Source organism: Camponotus vicinus, unplaced genomic scaffold, assembly GCF_025532165.1.
Source record: "Camponotus vicinus isolate PSW18456_S1 unplaced genomic scaffold, iyCamVici1.0 SCAF_13, whole genome shotgun sequence".
NCBI classification, from domain to species: Eukaryota; Metazoa; Arthropoda; class Insecta; order Hymenoptera; family Formicidae; genus Camponotus; species Camponotus vicinus.
The window spans coordinates 14786396-14811581 of record NW_028141949.1 but is presented as its reverse complement, the minus strand read 5'-3'; the positions used below and the strand labels follow the sequence as shown (position 1 = coordinate 14811581).

The window sequence follows — 25186 nt, the reverse complement described above, 5'->3', positions numbered from 1 at the left end:
TTAATATATAATAATAATCAATATATTATATATTATATTTATTCTAATTTATGTATATATATTATATATATATATATATATAAATTATATCACTTGGAGGATTCTTGGAACATTATTCGTAGAAGAAAAATTAATCATGACGGGGTGATAGTTGGATGGCAATGTAAATGTTATACACTTAAAGGCGAATTAAATGAATTAAATCTTATCTTTCCATTTTCCATGTCCATGTGACAAATATTCAGATGCCAATGAACCGCATTACAAAATTCTCATCGAAAATGACAGATTTTGTTATATGACTCAAAGTATTATTATTAATAGCATTTTTATAAATTACATATATTCTGTTATCTTTCATTCGTATAATGTAAAATGAATCATTTTTTTATTTTAAGTGTTTTATCGATATGTCCAAAATGGATCAATCATGTAGATAGGACAATATTTTTCTAGATTCGAAAGCATCTATTACGTACCAAATAAAAGCCTAGTAGAATGTTATTTCAAAGCTTACGAGGATTCTAAAGAATTAAGCGTTCACATACATGATTTTTTTATCTAAATATAATGCAGTCATAAGTAGTATATCAGAATCATTAATTACTTTAGATGCTACGGTTACAGCAGTTAAACCGAAGAAACAGATAGATGATTGAAGAAATAATTGTTTCGTCTAATTAATTGTATTATTGTTAATTTATATTGTGCAAGTCATGTTTAATTTCTATGTTATAGTGCAAATTCAGTTTTATCATTAATGTTTTAAATTATGTTTTAAATATTTGGTAACACCCATTTTATAGAAACAATTTAAAACAGAAAGAAAATATTGGATACATAATCTGTTTAAAATATGTTTTATTTATCATTTTTACTTGAAATATAAAAATACGCATTCCGCAATGACTATGCATATATAAACATACTGTTTAATTTCTATAACAATGTATTTTATTAAAATAGTTATATATTATATACAGTTATCCTATCTACTGCTTAATTCTATCCATTTCTTAATTCTGTTCATTTCAGGAATCCTTATTTAGGATCTCTGAGACAAACTATTGATTCGTATATAATCGAATATGTATCATATAAGTATCGGTGTCTCTTGTGTTAAATATTGTTTATAATTATTTTAAAACGATATATAAAAGTACATTTTGAAAATATCACAAAAATTTTTAAATTTTTAGCTTGATTAGGTAATAGGTAAGTTAATTTCATGTACATATAGTAATAGATAGGAATTTTACTTATAAAAAGTGTGAATTTTAAGAGACCCATTTCATTAATAAACTCTTATACCACATTATCCATAATAAACAGTTACTTTATACAATATTTACATAATATTTTCTTAATTATAAATCAGTTTATAATTTTGTTATCCTACATTTTCTTTAATTATGTTTTGTTATCATTTTTGTCCTACAGAATTTAAGTGCTTATTTTCCGTAAAATAATACACTATTGAAATTTATATGGGAAAGAAATTTGAAAACTATTAAAAAAATAGGAACATGAAAATTGAAAGAAAGAAAAATACGAATTTAATTAATATGTATGTAAAAATTAAATATGTATAACTTTTGAGCATAAAGAAAATCTAGCCCAAATTTTTGTTCTATAATACATTCTCTTTTCTTTTTTTGTAATGACAACTTTTTCTTGCTTATTAAAATTGCAGTTCTCATTTAGTGTACAATTATCGTTAAATATCAGTTTCTCATATGTTTCGAGAAATTGACATAATAATCATTTAGCTTTGCGTTTGCAAAGCTGGCACTGATTCGCGTAACCACGAGAGCGCTGGCTCTAAGCTCGAGTAAATTGCTGGATGATCCCTCGAACATTTGCTATGATAACTTAATAAGCCCTGTATCTCCCATCTTTCCGATATACCCTGTGATTCACTGGCACACATTAGTGGCGCTCCTTCATCATTCTGAAAGCACATATTGAATTACATTGATGCCAACCAATTGGCAATTTCATTACAAAATTCATTATAATAAATATATACATGCATTAATTAATGTATATATATATGTATATGTATATATGTTACTAATAATTAGCTAATGTTAATTGTAATTTTTTAACAACTTTTTGTCTGAAATATAACTGGTATAATAAATATTTACGTATTTATATAATGTAAAATATTTTATAATTATCGAATATATTATTCGTTTGGATTATAATTATCGAATATATTATTCGTTTGGATGCAATCATTTAATTATTGAGAAAAACATGCTCGTAATTTGCAGGGGTTTGATTTTTGTTTTTGTTGTATTTTTTTTCATTCTCTTTTTCTCTCTCGAATATTTTCTAAATGATAATTATGAAAATGTGATGGCATTATTTTCCAGATTATTATTTTCAAGTATTAAGCTTACATAGCAAGGGCCTTTATCCGTATCGGTCAGTCCTGTGCATATATTGTGTTTCGTAATAAATCCTGGATAATGAATCGTGGCATTACATTTATCAGAGTCATATGTTGGCAAGAATTTGAGATATTGTTGTAAATTTACTTCCCCGTTCATAGGAAATCCCCATCCTGCTGTTACGCAAATCTGTCCCGGCTAAATTATGAAAAATTATCGAACATTATATATATAAATATGTTTAATTAAATAAAAATTATATAAATAGAATATATCAGAGAGAATTTAATCAAGTATGTACCTGAATAGATTGTCTGGGAAGACATACGGCGCTAATGTTTCTGGAAAACGTTAACGGTTCCTCTAATTCAATCAGGGCGATATCATTATCATACAGGAACTGATTATATTTCACTTGAGGATAGGGCATGATATTTTTAACGGATTGTCCCTTCAACATATCCCCGCCAGCGAAAAATTGCCATTCATTTCTATCCTTGTGCCTATATCAAATCGAAAAAATCATATTATATGATAATATTGAATTAGTATATAGTATATCAATATATAATATTAATAATATTCAATATATTATATATTATATTTATTCTAATTTATGTATATATATATAAATTGGAGTAAAAGATTATTTTTTTAATTATATTATATATTATATATCTTTTATATTGAAATTATATAAGATTATATATGTAAATATTAAGTATTTTTTATCAATTCTTATTAATTAAATACGATTTATGTCATCATCAATGAGCATATCACATGTTCATTATACATTTAATTACCTGTAAGTACAAGAATAACTGGCCAGAGCATGCATGGGACCGAGTATGCTGGCTGTACAAGCGGTTCCATGTTTCAACTCCTTCAATAAAGCTAGGCTGGACCATTGTCCATCGCTGGTTGGCGTTCCACCAGCTAATCTCACGGTCGGTTCTTCAGCATGATGTAGACCGCACGAAAACTCTTGGCACGATACTTGCAGCACTTTACCCGACACGCAAAATTCTACTTGCTCTAGATTCGTGACTAGTGGTAGACGGTGATTTGGATTCGTTTTCAGTCTTAGAATTTTCTCGCTCCGATCTTTTTCTGCAGACAGTGGGACGTTCTTAGTCGTCTCGGCTGCAGCGAATCCCAAAGTCCGACAATAGGAATCGCTAAATTCTTCGCTCCATCCATCCGAACAGACTAGTCGATAATTGTTGTCATATTGTCTGCAGAAATATATGATAACGTTAACATAATTTATCATAAAACGATTTAAAATCCGAGATTAGTAATCAGTCCTGCAGTTTGTAGAATCTTTGATTTTTTAAAATCTAATTAATAAGTATTCATTAATTAATTCCGACAATCCGATAAATCAAGTCTTTGTTTTTATTTGAGAAAATTCATAATCATGCATGCTTAAGTATAATTTATGAATTTTTCTAAGTATCTTGTTAATTTGCAGCTTTGAAAAGATAATCTAGAAGTTAAAAAAAGAACAATCGATTTATATTCATGTATTTGATGTAAATATACCTTATCTTCAACAGTGACATGCCATCACTCGATTCATTCGCCATATTTTCGATATTAATATTCGTTTGCGCAGTGATATTAATTAGACAACCCCATTCGTCCGAATAATCTGGACAATTTTTAACTCCGTCGCATATTTCGCTCGAGGAAACGCAGCCACCAGTTTGACATTTGAATTGATCTGGACCGCAATCGCACAGCTTCTCGTCTTCCCCACCTTCGCAGTCGTCAATTCCGTTGCAACGCCACGTTTGTGGAATGCACAATTTCTCCGTTGGACATAAATATTGATTATCTTGGCAGCTTTCGGTGCAATTGTATTCATCGCGATGTTCTTCGCAGTGGGATCGACCGTCACATACCCATGATGTCGGAATGCATCTCCCTATAAAATTGAATTTTATAATTACATTTAAAACACACGATTTTTTCAAATCGTATATTTAATATTTTAATTACTCATGTCACTCAAGATTATTATTTATTATTTAATGCATTCTTTTATACATATAGAGTGTTTCAAAATTACCGAATACGCTTTTAATAGCAGATTTTCTGTTGGAAAAATTTGCAGCTAATTTTTTCCTAATGAAGAGAAATAATTTTTGACAAGTTTCAATATTTTTTATTACATATCCTTTGTAATTAAAACTCAAACTAAAATTTGAAATAAGTTCTATTTGAAATTAAATGAAAAATATAGTTTTATTAATCTCTAAAAATGATTTTCTAAAAAGTTTAATTTATGAAAAGTGTCCTTTTTTAATTACTTATCATTCTAAAAATTTAATTTAATTATAAAAATTATTAATTAATCATTTTAATTAATCAGTGAATTTGCTAATAAAAAACATTAACTGATTTTGAAATATCTACATAATTCGATCGTGTCACTTACCGTTTGAACACCTGAATTCATCAGATTGGCACTTTGAATTTTCGCAATCGCGCTCATCGCTACCGTCGTCGCAGTCCACGATGTTGTTGCATACAAAGTGTTTCTTCAGGCATTCTCCGCTGCTGCAGCGGAAGTTACCTGAGCAATCTTCGCAATTTAATTCGTCTGAGCCATCGGAACAGTCATTCTTGGAGTCGCATTTAGCGGATAATGGAATACAGTATGCACCGTTTCTAGACGTGCCGTTGGCGCATTGAAATTGGCTCGTGATGCATTTCGAAAGGATCGCAGTAGGCATGGATCCCGAGAAGCTGGTGCTAGCAACGATAGTCGCGCTCTCGACATCCATGTCCAATGGCGTGGTTGGACCAACGATCAACCGGATCGTGGACGGCTCTTTCGTAAAGCGATCTATTTCGTCGGCGTCGCCGAATAATTGGTCCAAGAAAAAAGTGACAGGTTCTCCAGTCGTTTCATCAGCTCTCAAGTGGGTGCGAGAGAGATCCGTTTCTGGGTCGTTTGTACGACCTTCGATTGCCGTCTCGTTCATCGCTGTGCTCTCTTCTGTTTCGAAACTGGTCGACACGATCGTAGGACGAGTATAATTTCGCATTACTATGTATGGCTCTGTGACTGGTACCGACTCTATTATCTCTTCCGACACTGGTATGAAGCTGGGATAATTCTTAGGTTTCGTGATTACTCCCTTATCTTCGATGTCGCTACTTTCGTCAACGTTTTCCGTATCCTTCAATAATATCGGCGAAACCTTCTTGCTCTCATCATCTTCTTTCTCAAATACGTTAAATCGGAGTACGCTTGGATCCAAGTCGGAGCTCACTATACTATCATTCGATTGACCGTAATTTTTGGTAATTATTTTCGACGAATCCGTTTGAGAAAGAATTGTCGAACTCGATTTTTCCGTCAAAGAATTATTCTCACTTTGTTCCTCCAAGCTCAGATCTTTTTCTTTTTTATACTTGTACTTGTCGAATCCCTTTTTGTCGATTACTTTTTTCTTGCTTTCTTGACTCTTTTCCAACGGTAACACTTTAAGTGACTCTTCAGAGAGTTCTGGTACGATCGATATCGATCTCGGCGTCGTGGTGAATAACATTCTGTAATTAAACTCTGTTTCAGGCTGCGTGTCATCCAACATTTCCGTAACTGGCCGGACATCTTCCGTGGTGGTGACATCGTTGGATGAAGTTCTATCTGTGCTGCTTATAACACTCTTTTCAGTCGTAGACATCATAAGAGTAGCCTCAATCTTCACGTTTTCCGTCGAATTCTCGATCGTTTTGTTCGGATCATTAATATTTTCATTATGTTCAATTTCCCGGTCGGATCCTACAGTTATATTATTCTCGTACATCGTAGTCGCTGTCACGCTTTTTTCCGACGATGTATTGTTTACATCGATGTCCGTTTCGACACTGGCAACATTCTCTTTCTCATCAGTTATATTTTTTTTCGTTTCATCCTTGACATTCTCTGTGGAAATTTGCGGCTTCGTTTTATCAATAGCTTCTTGATTCATTTCCTTCTCTTCGCTCATTGACGTTGTCGTTAAGATGTCATTCTCTGTCGTTTGCAGTTCCTCGGGCAAGATCGGGATTTGAGCTGTGGTCTTTGTCTCCAGCGTGGATTGAGTGGTCGTAATCTGCGTTATTTTATCAACTTCTTTTTCATCAGATCGATTAGTGTTCGGTTGTTCCGTATTATTTTCCTCTCGTTTATCATTATCGAGCACAGTAGTAATCTCAGTTTTATCGGTCGCTATTGTTGTTGACATTTCCTGTTGGATTTCTATAGGTAACACAGGTTCTTGAGTGGTCAATCTGGCATCTTCCATCTGTTTTTCCGAGGCGCCTTTAATTGTCGTATTTAATAAACTTTGTGTTGTCGTCTCATTTCTTTCTTTTACGTTGTCAGGTGTAATTAATTCAGGTGTAATTAAAGGGACGCGATTGTAAGAAGTTTTTATAGAATCATCAACGTTATTCAAAATCGCTTTCTTCGATCCCTCCACAACTTTAATTGGAATGTCCTTATCGATATTATCGTGTCGATATCCCTTTGACAAACTTTCATCCGTAATGTCGTTGTATTGGTCTTCTACAGCATTCTCTTCCGGTTTTTCTAAGCTGGTAGTACCACTTTCTATCAAGGAAAGATCTTTTACTTTCTTTTCGGTAATGGTATTAACTTTAGCAGATTCTGACGTTTTGTTATCTGCGGATTGCATTGCAGTTTGGAGAATTGACTCTACTACTTTATCTTCTATCGTCAATGGTACCACTTTCAATGCTTCATTGTCGTTCTCTTCCATAATGGAAGAATTGCTTTTTCTCTGATTTGTAGCATTTTTCGTTACATCATCGATATGAGGATTAGAAATGTCCTGTTCATCTTTATCTGATTTTGAAAAATTATTATCTTGATGCAGTATGTTTGTATTATTTATAATCTCGCTCATATTTAAATCATTCTTAATAATATTTTTAACGTCATCTGTTGTATTAATGGTTTTTATAGTTTCTTCTGTAATATCTAATTTTTCTTCATTGTTTATCGAATGCAAATTAACATCATTTAATAAATCTTTAGTTTCAGTTTCATTCAATTTACGCTTTATGTCATCCGCATTAATATGTATTAATGGCCGATGTGTTATAACGTCATCGATATGAGTTTCGAAAGGATTAGGAACGTCCTGTTCATCTTTATCCAATCGCGGTGCTTTTCTTGCATTTTCTTTCTCCTTATGGGTATCCGGTAAAAAGGGTGACATATCTTCAATGTGTCGATCATCATTTACGTCAGATTTTCCTGCGAAATTTACAGAGTTTTCTGGTAGTATCTCCGGGTGGAGAGGATGATTCGTTGAATGTTGAACCTCATCAGGATGAATGTATTCGTTATTATTTGTATAAACGATATTTTTATCATTACGTACTGTAGATGAGTCGATCGAAAATACATCTTCTTCAGGTTTTTTCGTGTTCAATTCTTCGTTAATCACGACTCCATTATTTATTTCTGTCGAGTTTTCCGTTTTCAGAGATTCGTTTGGTGTGAATTGTACACTTTGTTCCGGGATGAGTTGTGGAATTATCGCGTGTATTTCTTCAGGTTGCTCGGATATCGACATGATGTGCTCGTCCTTTGGTGGTCCTTTCGCGATAGGTTCTTTTAGTGGCTCGACGTTGTGGACAAAATCTTTCGGTACTTTAGGAAAGATTGTTGTCGGCATATGTTCGATGACATTTTTCTCATTCGAATCTTGCGTATCAGATTGTAACGTAATTTCGGGTACGTGTTCTTTTGAATAATTAGATATCGATTGAGTGGACATGTCAGTAGAGGTAGTTTCTGGTATCATGGTCGTCTCGTGTACCTTAGAATTATTATACATTTCTTGATTTCTATTACCTACATCATTTATTTCTATTGTATGAAAATATTTATCATTGAGCGTGGTTCTCGTTATTGATTCTGTTCTGTTCTCTATTGATATAATTGACATAGTAGTTGAATCGAATTCTTTAATAATAGTAGAGCCATCGCTCAAATTTACATTAAGATTTATTTCTGTAGTAGACTCATTTTCTTTTTCTTCCTGAAGACCAGGATTTTGCGTAAATTGTTCTGTATTTGAATTTTCATTTCGAGACTTGTTTGATATAATATCACTATCCTGTTTTAAATCTTCATAATTTAAAGTAGTAAAACTTGCTTCAATGGTCGTACTTTCATTAATTTTATCGTCTTTGTTGGTATAAGACTGCATTGTCGTTAATTCCGTTTTAATTTCCACATTATCGTTTGTATCTATAGATTTATTTTTGTTAAGTTTTGTTAATGTTAAAGGTATTACTTTATATATATCATCATCTATCGGATTTTCACTACTCTTTATAGTTGTAATCGAAGATTCATCAATTTCGGGATTATTATTTTCACGTAATAAATCTGTAAGAGATTTAGATAAGTCAGTTGTATTCGCATCATCTAAAACTGATTTAATAATAGATCCCGATTGATTAGATATTTCGGTATTTGATTCCAAATGTGATTCTGTCGACATTAGATAATGTGATTCTGTTTTCGATATTACATCATCTGCGTCATCGATAGTTGTTGCTGTTGGTTCTGTGATAGATACTGGTTCCGTGGTAGTTTCTTTTTCAGTGATAGCTTCTGTAACAGTAACAGATTCGATTTTAGGAACAATTTCTGGTTTTGTAGAAAATTCTGATATCGACTCTGATACAGGCTCTGATGTAGGCTTAAATTCTGGCGGAACAATTAATTTAACAGTAGGTTCTGCTTCAGTAGCAGGCTCTGGCTCGGCGGTGAGTTCAACTGTAGGCTCTGGTTCAGCTGTAGGTTCTGGTTGAGCTGTCGGCTCTGCTTCAGCTGCAGGCTCTGGTTCAGCTGCAGGCTCTGGTTCAGCTGCAGGCTCTGGTTCAGCTGCAGGCTCTGGTTCAGCCGCAGGCTCTGGTTCAGCTATAGGTTCTGGTTCAGCTGTAGATTTTGGCTCAACAGCAGGCTCTTCAAAGATGGTATCCATCGAATGATGCGAATGTTTGTGATTCCAATTGAAATAATCATCTTCGAAAATGCGTTTTGTTGTCGGTGTAGATTCGGATTGATATATCGATTTTTGCTCAAGTTGATGATCGTGTTCTATTCTAGATTCCAACGTGGATGTTTCCGTACCTGCTAATCCCGTTTTGAGATCCGGATTTTCCCACGTATTGGAATGTCTGATTTCGAACTGTGCCGTATTTGGATCTCTGCTTCTACCTTGAACAAAATCATGAATTGACTCCGTGCTGGATTGCGGTATTATATCGTCCATTTCGACATTACTCAAGTCGTTATCGACACAAGCTTTACCATCCTGATCCAGCATCTTTTCTGGACTGCAGGTACACATGAATATACCCTTGGAATAGTCATATTTACAACTTTCGGCGCACTGGAGATTGCCGTGTTCACACTGATCAATAAGCTTTACTACTTGAAGTCTGCTCAAATGATACTGTCCAATCATATTACTGTTTTTTCGTAGTGCCTTTTCGATATATTCTTGATTCTCCGCAGGAGTATCCATAGGCGGATGACTTATTCTGAATTTTATTTCACCTTCATTACTGATATTATACACTTTGATTATGGACTTGCTGTTCTCTCGCTGAAGAATGTTTCCTAGATGCTCTTCTATCTCAGCAGTTGTTTCACGATACACTCGTGACTTGGGATCGCTCAAATCATCACTCCAATTGAAATCGTCCAATCGCAGGATTCCATTTAAAGCATCCGGTATAATTTGATACAGCGTTTCGTCAGTCGTAGGCCATGGTGGAAAAGTCGAGGTTAAAGGTGGTGGACTTGATGGCGGATCTTTTACATATTCTTTATTTTCAGCTGTATTTATGTCAAATTGACGAGTGCTTTCTTCTACATTTTCCGTAGGATCTTGTGTAAAGATTACACCAGCTAAAATAAAGAATTTCCAACAATTTTATTTAATATTTTAAAAAGAATATATATGTATATAATTAAATTTATTATAAATTAGATTTCTAATAAATATATAGATATATATCTCTATAAAAACATCTCTAATAAATATATAATAGATCTCTAAATTTTCAGAAAAACAAAATTTATACAAATAAAAGAATGACAGAAAATCTTACTTGCAGCCAAAACAATGATAATCATGGCGATCACCACCCCCAATATTGTGAATCCGCAGAGTAATTGTTTCCAGTACGAATTTTTGGACCTTTTGTCTTTCGTGACGTAAAGCTTTTCACCTCTGTAACACAATTTCGATGCCACGTAGAAATATAGCGAATATTCATCGCGTGCATTTAAATGTTTTCCTTGTCTAAACCCAGAAAGCATATTTTGTACAGCGCGATTCTTAGCAACCTCCATCAGTAACCAGCCAATAAGATTAGAAGCTTCCTTGATACGTCATACCTCAGTTTAATTTCCTTCACGAATGCCTAGTTCTTGATCATATTTTCTATGTAACGTGTAAATTATCGCGCATTTTCTCATTTCAATATCTGATTATGGAAAATAATAATAAGACGATGCGAGATTTAATCTTTGTAGCTGATGTTATTTTTGGGATTAAACCTCATCAACCTCATCGGTTAATCTTACATTCAGTCGAAATTGTCTCATCTCTTTATTTCATGTGAAGTTTTCATTTCCTATGAATTCTTGGATGTACAATCTTTACGGGGAACCATACATATCCAATTCAACAGGGAAGAGCGGTAGCGTAAGCGTGTTAATTGCGCGACCGCGTGCCCATAAGAAACACCTAAGTATATTCCGCTAAGAGTTTTTTTCCCAGCTTTCTTTCATCCTCGAAAGTAACCGTCAAGTACCTGAGGGCTGTCAGCCAGTGGGAATAGTCGACCAGTCCGGCGGCAGGGTCTCTCAGGCTGAGTCCCTCGCGGCCGACACCCGGGCCCAAATCAAAACGCACTCCAGCCACGGTCGTTTCAACCTCGGCCTCGGGACCCCTGCTAAGTACCGTGACAACAGAAAACACCGTCTAACTCTCTATCGATATGAGACTTTTCAATCAGTAGCGGCCAAGCTATACTGTACTATCTGCTGGAGCTAAAAACGCCGCTAAGGCATCTCTATCGCGTGACTTTCTCACACCACAGAACAGAAGATACACGCGATGATACGCCTCTCTAGGAAATATATCTCTATTTTACATCCCAAACGTTTGTTATATGATAAATGCCTCACAGTGTGGTTTGTGCTAAAGTAGATAATTAAGACGAATTTGTTATTACCTTTTATAAGATGTAGCTTTAGCATTTTTAATCTATGCACAGCGCATAAGTAGTTTTTGCGTAGTGTAGTTTATATATTTTTACATATGATATTTTTCATTTGAATTAATATTTATTAATTCAGATAAAAACTATTTTTAATTAGAAGTATATTTAATGATAAAAATTTCACAACAATGATGAAAAGTTTTTTTATTAATTTAGAAAGAGAAATAATCCTGATAATAATTATTAACTTGATATAAGTATGTACTTAGAGGACGAAGGTTGTAAACTGTACATTCCTCTCTTTTTCTTTTTGTCGTTGTTACCGTGTTTTCTGTTTCTAACATTCGGAAGAATTTACGCACGCCGGGCTGGTAAACGGTAGTCACGAAAAACGGTTAATAAGAGTTAAGAGACAGAGAGAAAAGGAAAAACGAAAATGCGTAAGCGCAGAGACTCGTTTTCTTCGACAAACAACTCGTTACCTGATGTACTTTCGATGCTCGTTAACCGGCACAAAGTATTCCTCGTAAGGATCAGCTGGCACCTCGCAGGCTTCCTGACCTTTCGTTTGAATATTGTTACCCGTGTATGGCCTCATCGAGACCAGTTCCAGGTTTACGGCCTCGATCTGTTCCTTCTTTCCAGATTCTGCAGAAAACGGGAAACCGTTTACTCTATTGAGATATATCCGTACGTAGAATACAACCGGTTTGCATTTTCCGATTGCATAGCGAAACAGCAGAGAAACTGCATTCCTCGAAATACTAATGAGGCTAAGGATCAAATATTTTCAAATGGAATAACGAGAGGAAGGCAAACTTATATGAAGTATGGAAACCACGTTAATTAGGAAAATATAAAAAATAATTAATAATTAATGTAAAAAAAGAAGTGATTAATAATTCGATTAAATTTAAATAAGACGATATACCTGTAGTTATGTGAAAAGTTGCTATTATTGCCGATTATCAAATACACACGTATGGAAAATTAAATATCATGAGGTGGAAAGAAGATATGATATTAGATAGATTAGTGCGGCGCGTGTCAAGAAATTCAATGAAAAATATCCACGTGCGATATTTCCTGAGGTTTCTCCTTGACTTTTTCTCGATAAACCGATATCAATAACGGTAATCAAAACGAAAGTTTTACCTGCTGAAATCATTCTAAAGGATAAAATAATAATTTCAAGAAAGTCGATCAATTCTTCCGAGGCAATTTCCAGGCCGTTTCTTTTCTACCCATATTACATATCTCTTTTAAAAATGTGCAAACTTAATTTTTTCTTATGCCGTTGCTTCATATTTCAAGCTCGTAAATACTCGCTTGTATAACAAGCGTATGCTTATGCTCGAGCGTCAATATGGCAGAGGCTTATCAGAGTACATTTGAATTTACCGTTGACTTGCACGCTCGTAGTGCTATTGTTGAGGAAACTGGCGTCGTTGTTATTTCCGTTTCCGTGGACGCCATTGAGCTTGGGCTCCGATACGCTCTTGTCCGTATTCTCGGCTGGCAACTCGATCCTCGTTTCCGTCTTAAAACAGGGCTCCGAGTTCGCTTTGATAGGCTCAACGTAGTGCTGAGAGATGAAGGATCGCTGGCCATTTTCTAGCGGCGCGCAATCCGCCGAGGAGGATTTGCGATCCTGATCCAAGGTCACTTCTCGCTGCTGACCGCCGTTCTCCGCCTTGGAACCGCATTCGTCCTCGCTGGCGAACGCCGGATTGTCCGTGCCAGCGGCATCCGACATCTCTCGATCGTGTCGCCAAAAGCTACTGAGCTCTCACCTAATAACGCTCGCCTGATATCGTCTGTCATGCGTCTCGTTTCTGTAATCAAATCACGTTATTATTTATCGCGGCAATTATTTATTTTGTCAATTTATATTTTTGAGAAAATCGAGTTGTCTTCGAAATAATCTTATTATTATCTTTGTTATTATTAGATTATTCATTTCATTAAATGGATATGTAATAAATTTAATGGATTTATAATAAAATAAATTCATAAATTTTTTAAGAGACTGATTTCCATTCGTTATAAAGTTAATTTGATTTTAATTTAATTGGTCTTGCTTGTCGAAATTTCTTCTAGATGTTCTGCAGGTTCTTTCATCAATGTTGATCAAACTACGAATTATTGAGTAAACTTAATTTTCATTAAAATTACCATAGAATTTTGGTTATCGAATTAATGTGCGAATCATGCCATCAATGATGTCAGCGGTAAGGAAACGGACTTGTATTTTTTCGCACGAAACGAAAGAGAGAAATATGAGAATTATGTATGTATATATGTGCACATGAGTGTGTGTGTGTGAGAGAGAGAGAGAGAGAGAGATGTTTTGTCGGCTTGTTCTATCGATATCCTCACGATTTATCGAACCCGTTCGCCGAATGCAAAAATCAATTACGTCTTAACGCTGACTCAATCGCGGCGCGAGACTGTTGAAAAAGAAGGAAGATGTTTGCGGTTTGATCGCATCTCGCTGAATTGTTTCGGCTGGGTTCGGGATGTCAGGAGTGAATCAGCAGTGAGTGAATCGCGATGAGAAATTTCGTGAGAAACATCCTCCGCCACGTTGGCAAAGACGAATTCGCTATACGCTATACGTTCGTCTCTGTCTCTATTTCTTTCTATCTCTCTCTCTCTCTCTCTCTCTCTCTCTCTCTCTCTCTTTCTTTCTTCCCCTTGTTCTTCATGCGTTTCCTGCGAACCTCCCACCATTCTCAATCCCTCAATCTTTCGCGCGGCAAAGTCTATTTGGATTATTTTTTCGACTTTGAACAGCGTCGAGCCAATAAACTGACGGGATCTGCCGTCAGAGAAAAGAAACAATGAGACTTAGTCCCTTTTAACCGCCATAGGAACTATGGAAAGCATCGTCATTCCTCTCGAAGCAACCACTTGGAATGAATCTCTTCAAACCTTTAAGAAATAAATAAATCGTGCTAGCTCTAATGAGCTTTTAAGGCGGTAATTCCCATCTTGTTTTTTTCTCGTTGCTTAATGCGCACGCGATCTTTTTCTCTTATTGCACTATTATGTATAGTTATGTACAGAATTCAGGCGATTCAGAATGCATGCATCGTATCGTTATATAATACAACATATAATACAACATATAAGTCTAATTTGTTTACAAAAAGTATACTAATGATGAGCATAAGATATTGAAGAATAACAAGGACACACATCGATAATTTGATTCTTTTTCAATATAATAAATTTTTTCTAGATTTTCTACATTTCTTGTGTCTACCTGCTTCATGTTTATAATTAATCAATTTCTTAATTAGATCTGAAATCGCTTAGCTATTATATGATTCATTAAATCATATAATAATATAATTTAGAAAAAATCATATAATTTAGAAATAATCATATAATTTAGAAAAAAATATTACTTCGACGTATTTTCCTCGCATAGGAACACAATTTCCAAGATTCTTCATAGATTCGTTTTATGCATCCACTCGTTCGAGCAACACGAATTTCTGGCCGCACGAATTTGATTCTTATCCTTCTAAAGGATGCGACTCTCGAAGAAGCTAGCGCGGTGAGTCAGTCCGATATCTAGCTAGCTAGAAGTACTTGACTGTTGGCTATATATGCGGCGATTTTCAAGACACCCTGTAGGCACGCTCGGAACGGACGAGCGTGTGTTTGCGAGTATGTGTGTACATATAAACCGTGCGAGGTATATACTGCACCGAAAGTGGTTGACCCTGAGAGAGCTCGGCATAAAGGACTGATTCACCCCGGAGCTAACGCGGAAAGTCCTCTCGAGGAAGGAGCTCGACGTTTACTTGGCTCGATTTTGTGCACGATCTCTCCTCCATGACATAATCTATACAAGCAGTATATTAATGATTTTCAACCTTCAAACAAATCACAAGAATTGTGATCGAATACTCCATGGCTCCTTTTAATACATCGTACATAGATCAGGAAGCTTGCGTCATCTTTTTATCGAACGAGCAATAAATATATTATTATGGCAGGATTTTTATTTTCGTTTATTTTGTATTTTATTTTCATGTATTTATTAGTAACAAAATTATGGTAATAACAATTGCGGACATTTATTTTATAATATTGTATTATTTGTATATTAATAGCTCCTGATACTGATTTAGAATAAATAACGCTATATTAATTTTTAATGCAATAATAATCTTCATGCAAGGTAACACTCTTCACACAATATCGTTTCTTTTTACCTTAAACATACAATTATCTCGAAAGTGACCAATTAATAAATCAAATCCTTTCTTTCCACCTGTCATACATCAAGTCAGTATATAATCTAATTAAATGTATATTTCGTTACATTATCTTTTTCTCGCATCATACTTACTACACGTATGTTCTGTTACAAAAGAATTCGATATATCTTACATATTTCAGTGAAAGCGTCTTACGTTCGTAAAAAAAATGCAATCGTAACATCGTTAAAGTTCCGTATCTTTAGTTTCTCAGGAGAGAATTTATAATTAGATAAAAAAGCTTTAACAAAGTAATCTAAAATACGTGTGATTTAACATATTAAAAATTTATTACATAAAGAGTTTTGTAAAATATTTTAGCATATAAAATATTCATTCTTTTTAACTAAATTATTTCCCGGTACAAACATACATATCATTAAATATTCTTGGAAAAAATATATTTCGTTAATAAATTCGAAATAATATAAATATATATATATATATATATATATATATATATATATACTATTGTAATCTACATACAGAATGAGATTATTCGTAATTCGTGAGATATCTAGAGAATATTAATCTTCGCGTAAAAATGATTTAAAAATGTAGAAGGATAATTTAAAAATTTTTTTTCTCGAGAATAAAATTTCGTATAAAAAATTTACTTTATATAAATTATATAATTTACATATTTTTATAATTTATATATTTTATATATTTTTATATAATTTATATAATTTATATAATTTATATAATTTTATATAATTTATATAATTGATATAATTTACATATTTTCGATTTATTTTTCTATAAAAAATTCTATCTACAGTCTTGCTAAAGTTGTAAATTACATCTTATTCTGTATATTAATATTAATATTAAAAACGCTTAATAATTTTACAACATTAATAAGATCTTATTGAATACCTAGAATCCTAGAAGGAATTTAAAATAAAAGATATTTCAAAATATGTAGTTCGTTAGGCAGTCATTTACTTTGTATAAAAGATAATATTTCTCATGTGCGATATTCTCCGTTAGATTGCTGGGATAAAAATTTTAGCTCCTATGATTCAACGTGACTAGAATTAATCCGCTTGAAAGGCGTGCATTTGACTCGCGATTGCGCTCGCTGGATATAAAGCGAGATAATTGTATATTAAATTGTATTAAAAAGTCTCGGGGATTTGCGAGATAAATATTTATACATTGTGGCGAGCAGATCGCCAGGAACGATCCATATCGCTGCTGGACCTTTCCGTGAAGAAGGACGAGAAGCGTATCATCAGTCTACCATGAAGCACGCGATTATCCTCGAGCTAAGAAAGATTCCTCGTCGTTAAAGGACATTCTTCAACGCGACATTGCCTGTGATTTACGAGACTCGCTCTACCAAGCTCGAAGACTTTCACCTTGATCGCAATCGCGACCGAATCTTGCGTAACTTTCTCTCTTTTTAGCATTATCTATGCATATTCGCTATTCGTTTAAATTCAAATTACAAGGCAATACCATGTGACTTGATGTATAAATAATTTGTTCCAATATTATATATATATAATGATACAAAGTATCGATTAATTTGTTAGTAAAATAAAATTCGAAGTTGCAACTTTTCTTTTAACATATAATTTTTACCATGGGAATTGTAGTGCATTATTCAAGACAATGTCTAAATTACTTGAATTATTTCATTACTCAAAAGCAACTTCTGTATTAGCATTAATGGACAAAGGGACAGTGGAAAATGACTGTAAGAATCACGACAACAGGACAGCACAACAGGAAGATATCCACCTTTTCCTGCGTCTGTTTTCTAAATGTTTCAACAATCCACTATTATATTTCTTAATTCGTGATTTAAGTTTATATAAGAGAGAGAGACACACTCGCTTAGTGATTTCAATATATATATTCTCATTGGGGTAAGAGCGATTGTTCGCAAGCTCTAATGACATTTGATTCTTAGAAATTTGCATTGGTAATCTCAAGGACAATTTTTTACTCGATAAATAAAACCGATTGCAATGGTTGGGATAGAATTATTATTGCGATTTGCGATCAAGCTGATGGCGTATTTTAATATCGCGTGTGCACCAAAGACCAGTTCTGCTTGTTTTCCCTATACACTTCATTGCCTGGACCTTCGGAAACGGTTGAATGTTACCGATGTCCTTAGGCTAGCAAGTAGAGACAGTCTTAGATATTCGAAACGGAATTTTTTGTACTTTATCTCCTAAAGGTCCAGCGTGTCTGCCAGATGTAACCGGATGTATCAGTCATTCGATACTTCTATATTAGTCAGAAAACTGATCTTTTAATAATTATATCATATTGTGAAATAATATAATCTTCTTTTTATAAAAGTATTGTTACACTCGCGGATCATAATCGAAGCGTGTGACACTCGCAGCACTCTCGCGAAATAAAAAAACACTTTATTAAAAAATAACAAGAACTTTCATAAAGCACAACGCAGCACAATACAATAACACAAAATACGAAACACGTAATTAAAATACGCAAATAGTCGGAGCCATCCGGAAACGCGTCCGAACCGTCTGACAGCTCGCTCGAAACTCTCTTCTCTGCTCTTCCTTTAACAAAACGCGTTAGGTAATGATTTTTAACGCCGAACTCAGGAACGTAACAGTATGCTTTAATTCTTGCGAAATTTTATCATTTTTAATATACAAGGAAGACGCAGAAAATTGAAAAATTTTTTAAATATTATCTATGATTTTAAAAAATTGAATATTACCTCTATATTTGATTGAGATGATATTATAAAAACGATTTTGGAAAACAAAACATTGAAAAACATATACATCTTAGAAATTATTTCGAAAAATCGTTAATACTATATAATAATACTAGATATTAATTAATATCTTCCTTATACGGGCAACGGATTAATATTTTGTTAGAGAAAGGTATAATTAACAATATATTAATAGGAATTTAACCACAGGTCTACCGAGCTTATATAAAATCTCCATTCACGGTGTGGGGTGAAAGTGACGTGTCTTTTATCGAGAGGGCACGAAACGTCTTCGCGCGCGAGCGCGAGCCGATTATTCGCGCATGTCAGCGAATGCAAGATTCCCGTGAACGTGTTATTACGCTTATCCGTCGAACCAAGATGAATCGACCGTCGTCCGATACAGACGAACGGATAGCGTTATAAGCCATTGTATGCTTAATTATAAGTGTAACCGGTCAATTTCACGGTGCGCGCGAACGACGGACCGATGGTCCAGTTCCATTGTACCGAAGTCTTTAACAAGACCGTTCCTCTTCTTGTTCCGAAAGCGAATATCCGAAGCGGGCCGAATCGGAAAAGTATGCCAACAGACGCATCGATTACATTCTCTTTAGAAGATGAAGCGACATTGTATGTGTGTGTATGTGTATGTATGCGCGGATGCGCGCGTTATGCAACCGCGGTATCTGGAATCCTCAAAATGTCAAAGGTTTACTGTAGTAAATGCGCATCGTTCTCTCTTGTCGCTGAAATGCTTTTCTTACACTAAAGATCAGCTACAATTATTCAAATTAAGGTAGGATTAAATCGGTGTAATTCAATAAAGTGTAAATCACACTTTTTACGACACACAAATTTGAAGCTTGGTTGAATATTTAAATTAATAAAATATAATTCATTAAATGTATGAAACACATATTTTGCCAATTATTAGTGTAAGTAAAAATTGTAAAGAAAGTAATGATGTAAAATCTCTGAAACTTAATTGCTAGAATTCGAAATTTGCCTTAATAAACGTCGTGTTGTCTCGAATTGTGCAGACCACTGCAGCGCATTGACATCCGCAATGACCTTTCTATAACACGAAAGCATCCGGCAGTAGAACGCTGATGACGACGACGACGACGACGATGATGATGATGATAGGGCTGAGACTCTCTGCGGCACATCCTCACCGACGAGCAACCTATACTCTTGCTTCCATCTAGAGTTGTGTGTTACTCAAGATACTTTACTTTCTACATTCCTCGCAAGACAATACGTACACCTACACAAATCCGTTCCTTCATGTACCTGTCTGTACAAGCGAGACGTAGTTATTCAGGCCAGTCTGGCAAGCAGATGACAATTACCAAACACGAACATCTCCCTAGTTCTTATTTTAACTTATTAAATATTATTGAAAAAAATATTGAAAAAATTTTTTAAATATTACACACACACACACACACACACACATACTTGAATACAATTCTATATTGATTCCTTCATTTTATAAAAAAATAAAATTTTAAATTACATAATATAAGGAATCTTATATTTTTGGTACGCAAACGAAAGTGAGAGTATCACTAACGAAACTAGGAAGTATCATAAAGCGAATGGTTCGTTAGCGTTAATCGACATTATAATAATATCGATACGAGACACGAACGTTTAATAAATTTTGCTTATATTTAAATTTATTACTAGCTAGAAATGTGACAAATTCCGATTGAATTAGATGAATTAGCATATAAAGAGCGGCAAGTAAAGCCTGATCGATTCAGTGGTATTTATCTCCTCGCTTATTTCGTAGAATTTGCGCATGTTTTTACTCATGAGAAAAGTTTCGCTTTCGCTGACAATTACCTGTAACTTCGACATTGCAAGGTTATATCCGAGTGTACTGGATAGGATAATTATAATTAACATCCGACGAGAGACTTGCCTTTTTTGTCCGCGGTCGTTATCCGAGGAATTCGTTGCGTCTCGTAATGCAATCTCTCGGATCGTAATACCGCTGTTACGGAAGAATACCGGTAATTGCCGCGGAAGATCGCAGATTAATCCAGAAAACCTGGCAAAGAAGTATCATATGTCAGGTAGCGCAAAAACTATTAACAAGAGAGTAATCGGAGTAGATGAAGAGCAACAAATCGTCATTCTTTCTGCAGTGACTTTTAACTAATATTGTTCAAAAAATGAATACTCCTTCGTTTTTGAGAAAAAAGGAAAATTTTATTAATTTAAAAACATATATATATCACTTTTAATGAATATTTCATCATGAAAACCAATAACACTTTGATAAAGTTAGATTTTAATGCTTTAGATATAAGAAAATGACTTCTGATGCTCATTACTAATGATTAAGAGAAATTGCAATGATGATAATCGTAATGATGTTGATTTCAGCGTTTGATTTCTAACAAATCATTTTCTACAGGCGTGCACAATTACAGTATGCATATCTGAAATTATCAAGTGTGTGTGTTAAGATTGGCGGCTATTCATAATCCATTAGAAAATGATTGTACTGTACTTATATCAAAATAGTGGAATTATTTCTCACTGATCTGCCAATAAAAGTTAAAGGGGAGAATTAGTGTTTAAAGTATAAAATGATACGTGCAAAACATAAAATATTGTAAAAAATAGAAACGCACTGTAAAAGTATGCGTATTCGTGTTGTAATAGGCATATCTATTGCGCTAGTTAAAGAAACTCTTCATCGTAAAATATAAACGAAGCATAAAGGATAATTTGTGAGGTATAAAATAAAGTAAATTCTTAACATTTAATGCAGATATATTCCAACACCATACGAATGTTTAAAATCGCATGCTTGAGTTCGTTCGAGAGGCGCGATCATAAAAAAGACTTTAATGCTTGACCGACAGATAAGAGGTGACTTATGACTCCACCATTGAAGTCACCGCGCTTACTCTAGTATTAAAGTCTTTTTCTTCGGAAGAAATTTAATTTATTTTTGCAATCAATATTTACATTATTCACGATCAAATATTTCCAGATTTTACTATTAAATATTATTATAGCTTTTGTTTTTAATATTTAAATTTAAAAGAAATCTTTAATAATCACGACTTTAACTGATTAATGTGCTAATTTTTTTACACGATCTTATCTCACTGTGCAAACGCAAGCAAGCTATTTTAAACTTTCGCGGTGTTAAAATCAACTGCGATTCCTCTTTCATAAAATGGAAGTTTTGAGCCACGCGATACCATAGATTTTAATCTACAATCTGATACGGGCTTAATTGTCGTTCTTTAGTTTTGTACAACATACCACTTTAAATCATTGAATCGCGTTGCAAATTTTAAAATAATCACTTACCTTACGCGCAAACAATGCGTTATAATCTATGATAATATAGTATCGTTGAAGCATAAATAAGTATTCGCTTGTCACCTCATTTTGCGCGACAAAAATGTGAATGCTGCTTGGTTAAATGTTGTATGTGGGAAAAATAATATCGTTAAACGGAAAAATTGCAGCAGCAGTTTGTAACGACCTTGCGCTCAACGAGACGCTCACCCTTTCTCGTCCGGTGATCACGACGACATTGTGAAAAGGAATACGCATGTAATCCCGTATTCCAGTTGTGAACATTTATTTACTCGTGTTTATACATTTTGTACAAAATATCGCAATATAATTCTTCACCCAGTGCATATTAATATAAAAAAAAATTGAATGTAAATTTTTGCATTAAAGTTTTTTTTTTATAAAGACACAATGAAATAATATAAGTAATAATACGAATCATTACATTTCCGCTATGTGTAGATAAAGACATGACACAAGTGCAGCTAAAAAATACGTCTAAGAAGCACTATATAAACGCGTGATTGCAACACCGTTAACAGTTAAAGTCGGATATGTTACATAATTTAACCTTGGACAAAATCCTCAACGAGAGATTATCAGAAAAATTAGATTCAACGCGTTAACGGACGGGAAATAAGTGTCATATTTTTTTTGCATATTAACACACTCGGGAAGCCATCCTATTTCGCTGAGACACATTTCTAACTGAAGGAAATATTCTGTCTGACATTCCTTTGGAATTTAATGGCGCAGAAAAGTTTTTTGATGGATGGCGTAACAAGAAAGTACCATTATGATTAAATTTATGTAATAGAAAAATTATTATAATTAGATGGCGGAGCTTGTTACTAGAACCGTACGATGATATAATCTAGAAGGATATGTTTTGGTAATTTCTCTCGATAACAGATGTCTAGCAAGGAGTCAATACATAAAGTGAAGTGACGGAAATAGACTTGGAAACGAATCGCTTTCGTAATCGCCGAGATTCACGCACATCGAGCACAGAGTGAATATTTAAAAATCTTTATGCTGAACACGCGTTTCTCTCGCGGACGAGGAGTTGCTAACTCTTTGTAAATTCAACTGTGCAATTCTCGGTAGATTTTTCTTCGCTTTTTCCAGCTTCAGTCTTGTCTCGCGACTTAAAAGACGTAAAAGACGTGATTAGTCTTTTAATATTTCTCGCGTTTCTGTTTTATTTTATTTTTAGATGTACAGTTTCGTTCAAAAATAAGAAGCTAAGGCAATAAATCAATTGATGATTAAATACGTCGCTCAGATTCTATATTAGAAAAAGGATATTTTTTCGAAAATATTTGATTGTATCATAAAGCACACAATTCGCGAAGAAATATTTAACTCTGATTTTACTTAATTATGCATACATTTTTATACAGATGAATAAACCTTAATGCTTAGATGCAAGCCGAACGTGTCTGCAACAAGCTGATAACTTTCCGCATGTTTCTTAACGTTCATTAAACAACCAATTGAGATTCTAATTAAAAGCAGTATAACTGCATTTGGAAAGTGCCTTTCGTATGAATTTCTTTCGCTAACGCGAATCAAATGTGTGAGAGGAATATCAAAGTGCCAAAGCGACGGCATATACGTCGAAAAATGTTTTTACAATGATAAAAATACTTACACGAGCAAAGACAGAAAATACGAACGAAAACCTGTTTCTGAGCAAACCGATAGACTGCAATAAATTTTTCATTAAAAATATAATGCTGTGCGGTAAATACAGAATACAATGCTATTAATATTTTACGTTTTTATTTATTTCAAACGGAATCGCGAAGAGACAGATAGATATTTTATCGAATCATTGCACATTAAATGTTTTTTTTTTATTTCAATGAATGAAAAATATTTTTGTAAAATATAATCATATCATCTTAACATATTAAAATAATTAACATTTCATTATTCGAAGAGATCCACTTTGTATCAGTATCTTTTATAAAATTGAGATTATAGAAATAAGATATTTCATATGCACGATTAAATAAAATTAGGATCAAGTATCTTTTCACGATAACTTCACGATAATACATGTTTTATTCTACAATTAAATATTTTCGGGAGAGCTTCCTTTTTCCGATGCGAAAGTAAGAGATCAGAAAACGAGGATCGGTTCAGGCTGGAACGGTTTGATTAGAAAGTGGGACAGGCTTGCAGTAGCGCGATACGGTTCCCCGGGGGCCTTGTCGACCCACACTTGCATAAGACCCCCGTGTCGCATACCTCGGTGCAACTTCATGTTCGCGCACATATTCACGTTTTCGATGTCACGTGTATATGTGTGTGGGCGCGGACATGAGTGCTCGCGCGCGAGAACTCACCCGAGGATATAAACTGCACTCACGAGCGAAGCTTACAATCGCCTTGAGGCGGAGTAGGCAGCTTGCAATGGACGAGAGGATCGGTCGAGGAAGGCATATTGCCACAACGACATTCCACGATAAACGTGATTTCGTTACAGGCCGTTTCATGCGTTATCCGAGGCGTTATTCCACTTTTTCTAGGCGAAGGTGCATATCTCGCGTTGCACCAGGAAGAAGTCGTGACCGGGGCCGATATAACTATCGAGGTAATCGTCGAGACAACGAATTAAGCTTCTCGCCAGAGTATTGCAATCTCTATGATCGCTGCTGAATTTTGCATTATATTGGTCGGTTGGCGAGGAATGCCGAATATTAATATTCCTGCGACGATCTAGGGTATTACATTTAGCCATTCACGTAATCTTTTCGTAAGCCTCACTTCTCTGATTCTTAATTATATGTGATTCTGATTAAATTGATACAAATTTATTTCTTAATATAAATCAAATATGTATATGCAAACCATATGGATGTAAAAAAAATATATTATTTTATAGTACAAATTTGAAAATTTATCGACTTGAATGATATTTGATCGAGAGAAGCGATTTTGATAAGACATAAATAATAATTGGCCACATTCTGTAGTCCTATAATATACATTTTGTCGTATACAATTTGCCTGGAATTTAATTATATGACCATAAACGGTTGCGCGACAACGAGTCGACGACGAAATGAAAGTAGCGACCGATCGCGAGATAGATACATGCAGTGGGCGAAAGAGAGAGGAGGTGCACGATGACGAGGAGAGACGGAACGACCTTGCTATAGACAAGTCTAATGTAACTA

At 34.3% G+C, this 25186-nt stretch overlaps 1 protein-coding gene across 3 annotated transcripts in view; it reads right to left on the bottom strand.

The window, feature by feature from the left end:
- Window positions 1-844: 844 nt before the first annotated feature.
- Window positions 845-25186, bottom strand: part of LOC145963763 (uncharacterized) — a 39636-nt gene continuing 15294 nt past the window's right edge. For 2 of the 3 annotated variants that reach the window (XM_083085973.1, XM_083085974.1), the window contains 10 exons: window positions 13080-13513; window positions 12161-12326; window positions 11268-11408; window positions 10560-10681; window positions 4846-10356; window positions 3948-4332; window positions 3206-3637; window positions 2701-2902; window positions 2409-2597; window positions 845-1951 (listed from right to left, as the gene is read on the bottom strand). In XM_083085973.1, the coding sequence (XP_082942099.1) occupies window positions 1766-1951; window positions 2409-2597; window positions 2701-2902; window positions 3206-3637; window positions 3948-4332; window positions 4846-10356; window positions 10560-10681; window positions 11268-11408; window positions 12161-12326; window positions 13080-13434 (7689 nt within the window). In that variant the 5' untranslated portion in view covers window positions 13435-13513 and the 3' untranslated portion in view covers window positions 845-1765. The remainder of the gene's footprint in view (window positions 1952-2408; window positions 2598-2700; window positions 2903-3205; window positions 3638-3947; window positions 4333-4845; window positions 10357-10559; window positions 10682-11267; window positions 11409-12160; window positions 12327-13079; window positions 13514-25186) is intronic. The other variant, XM_083085975.1, reaches the window with a different exon arrangement.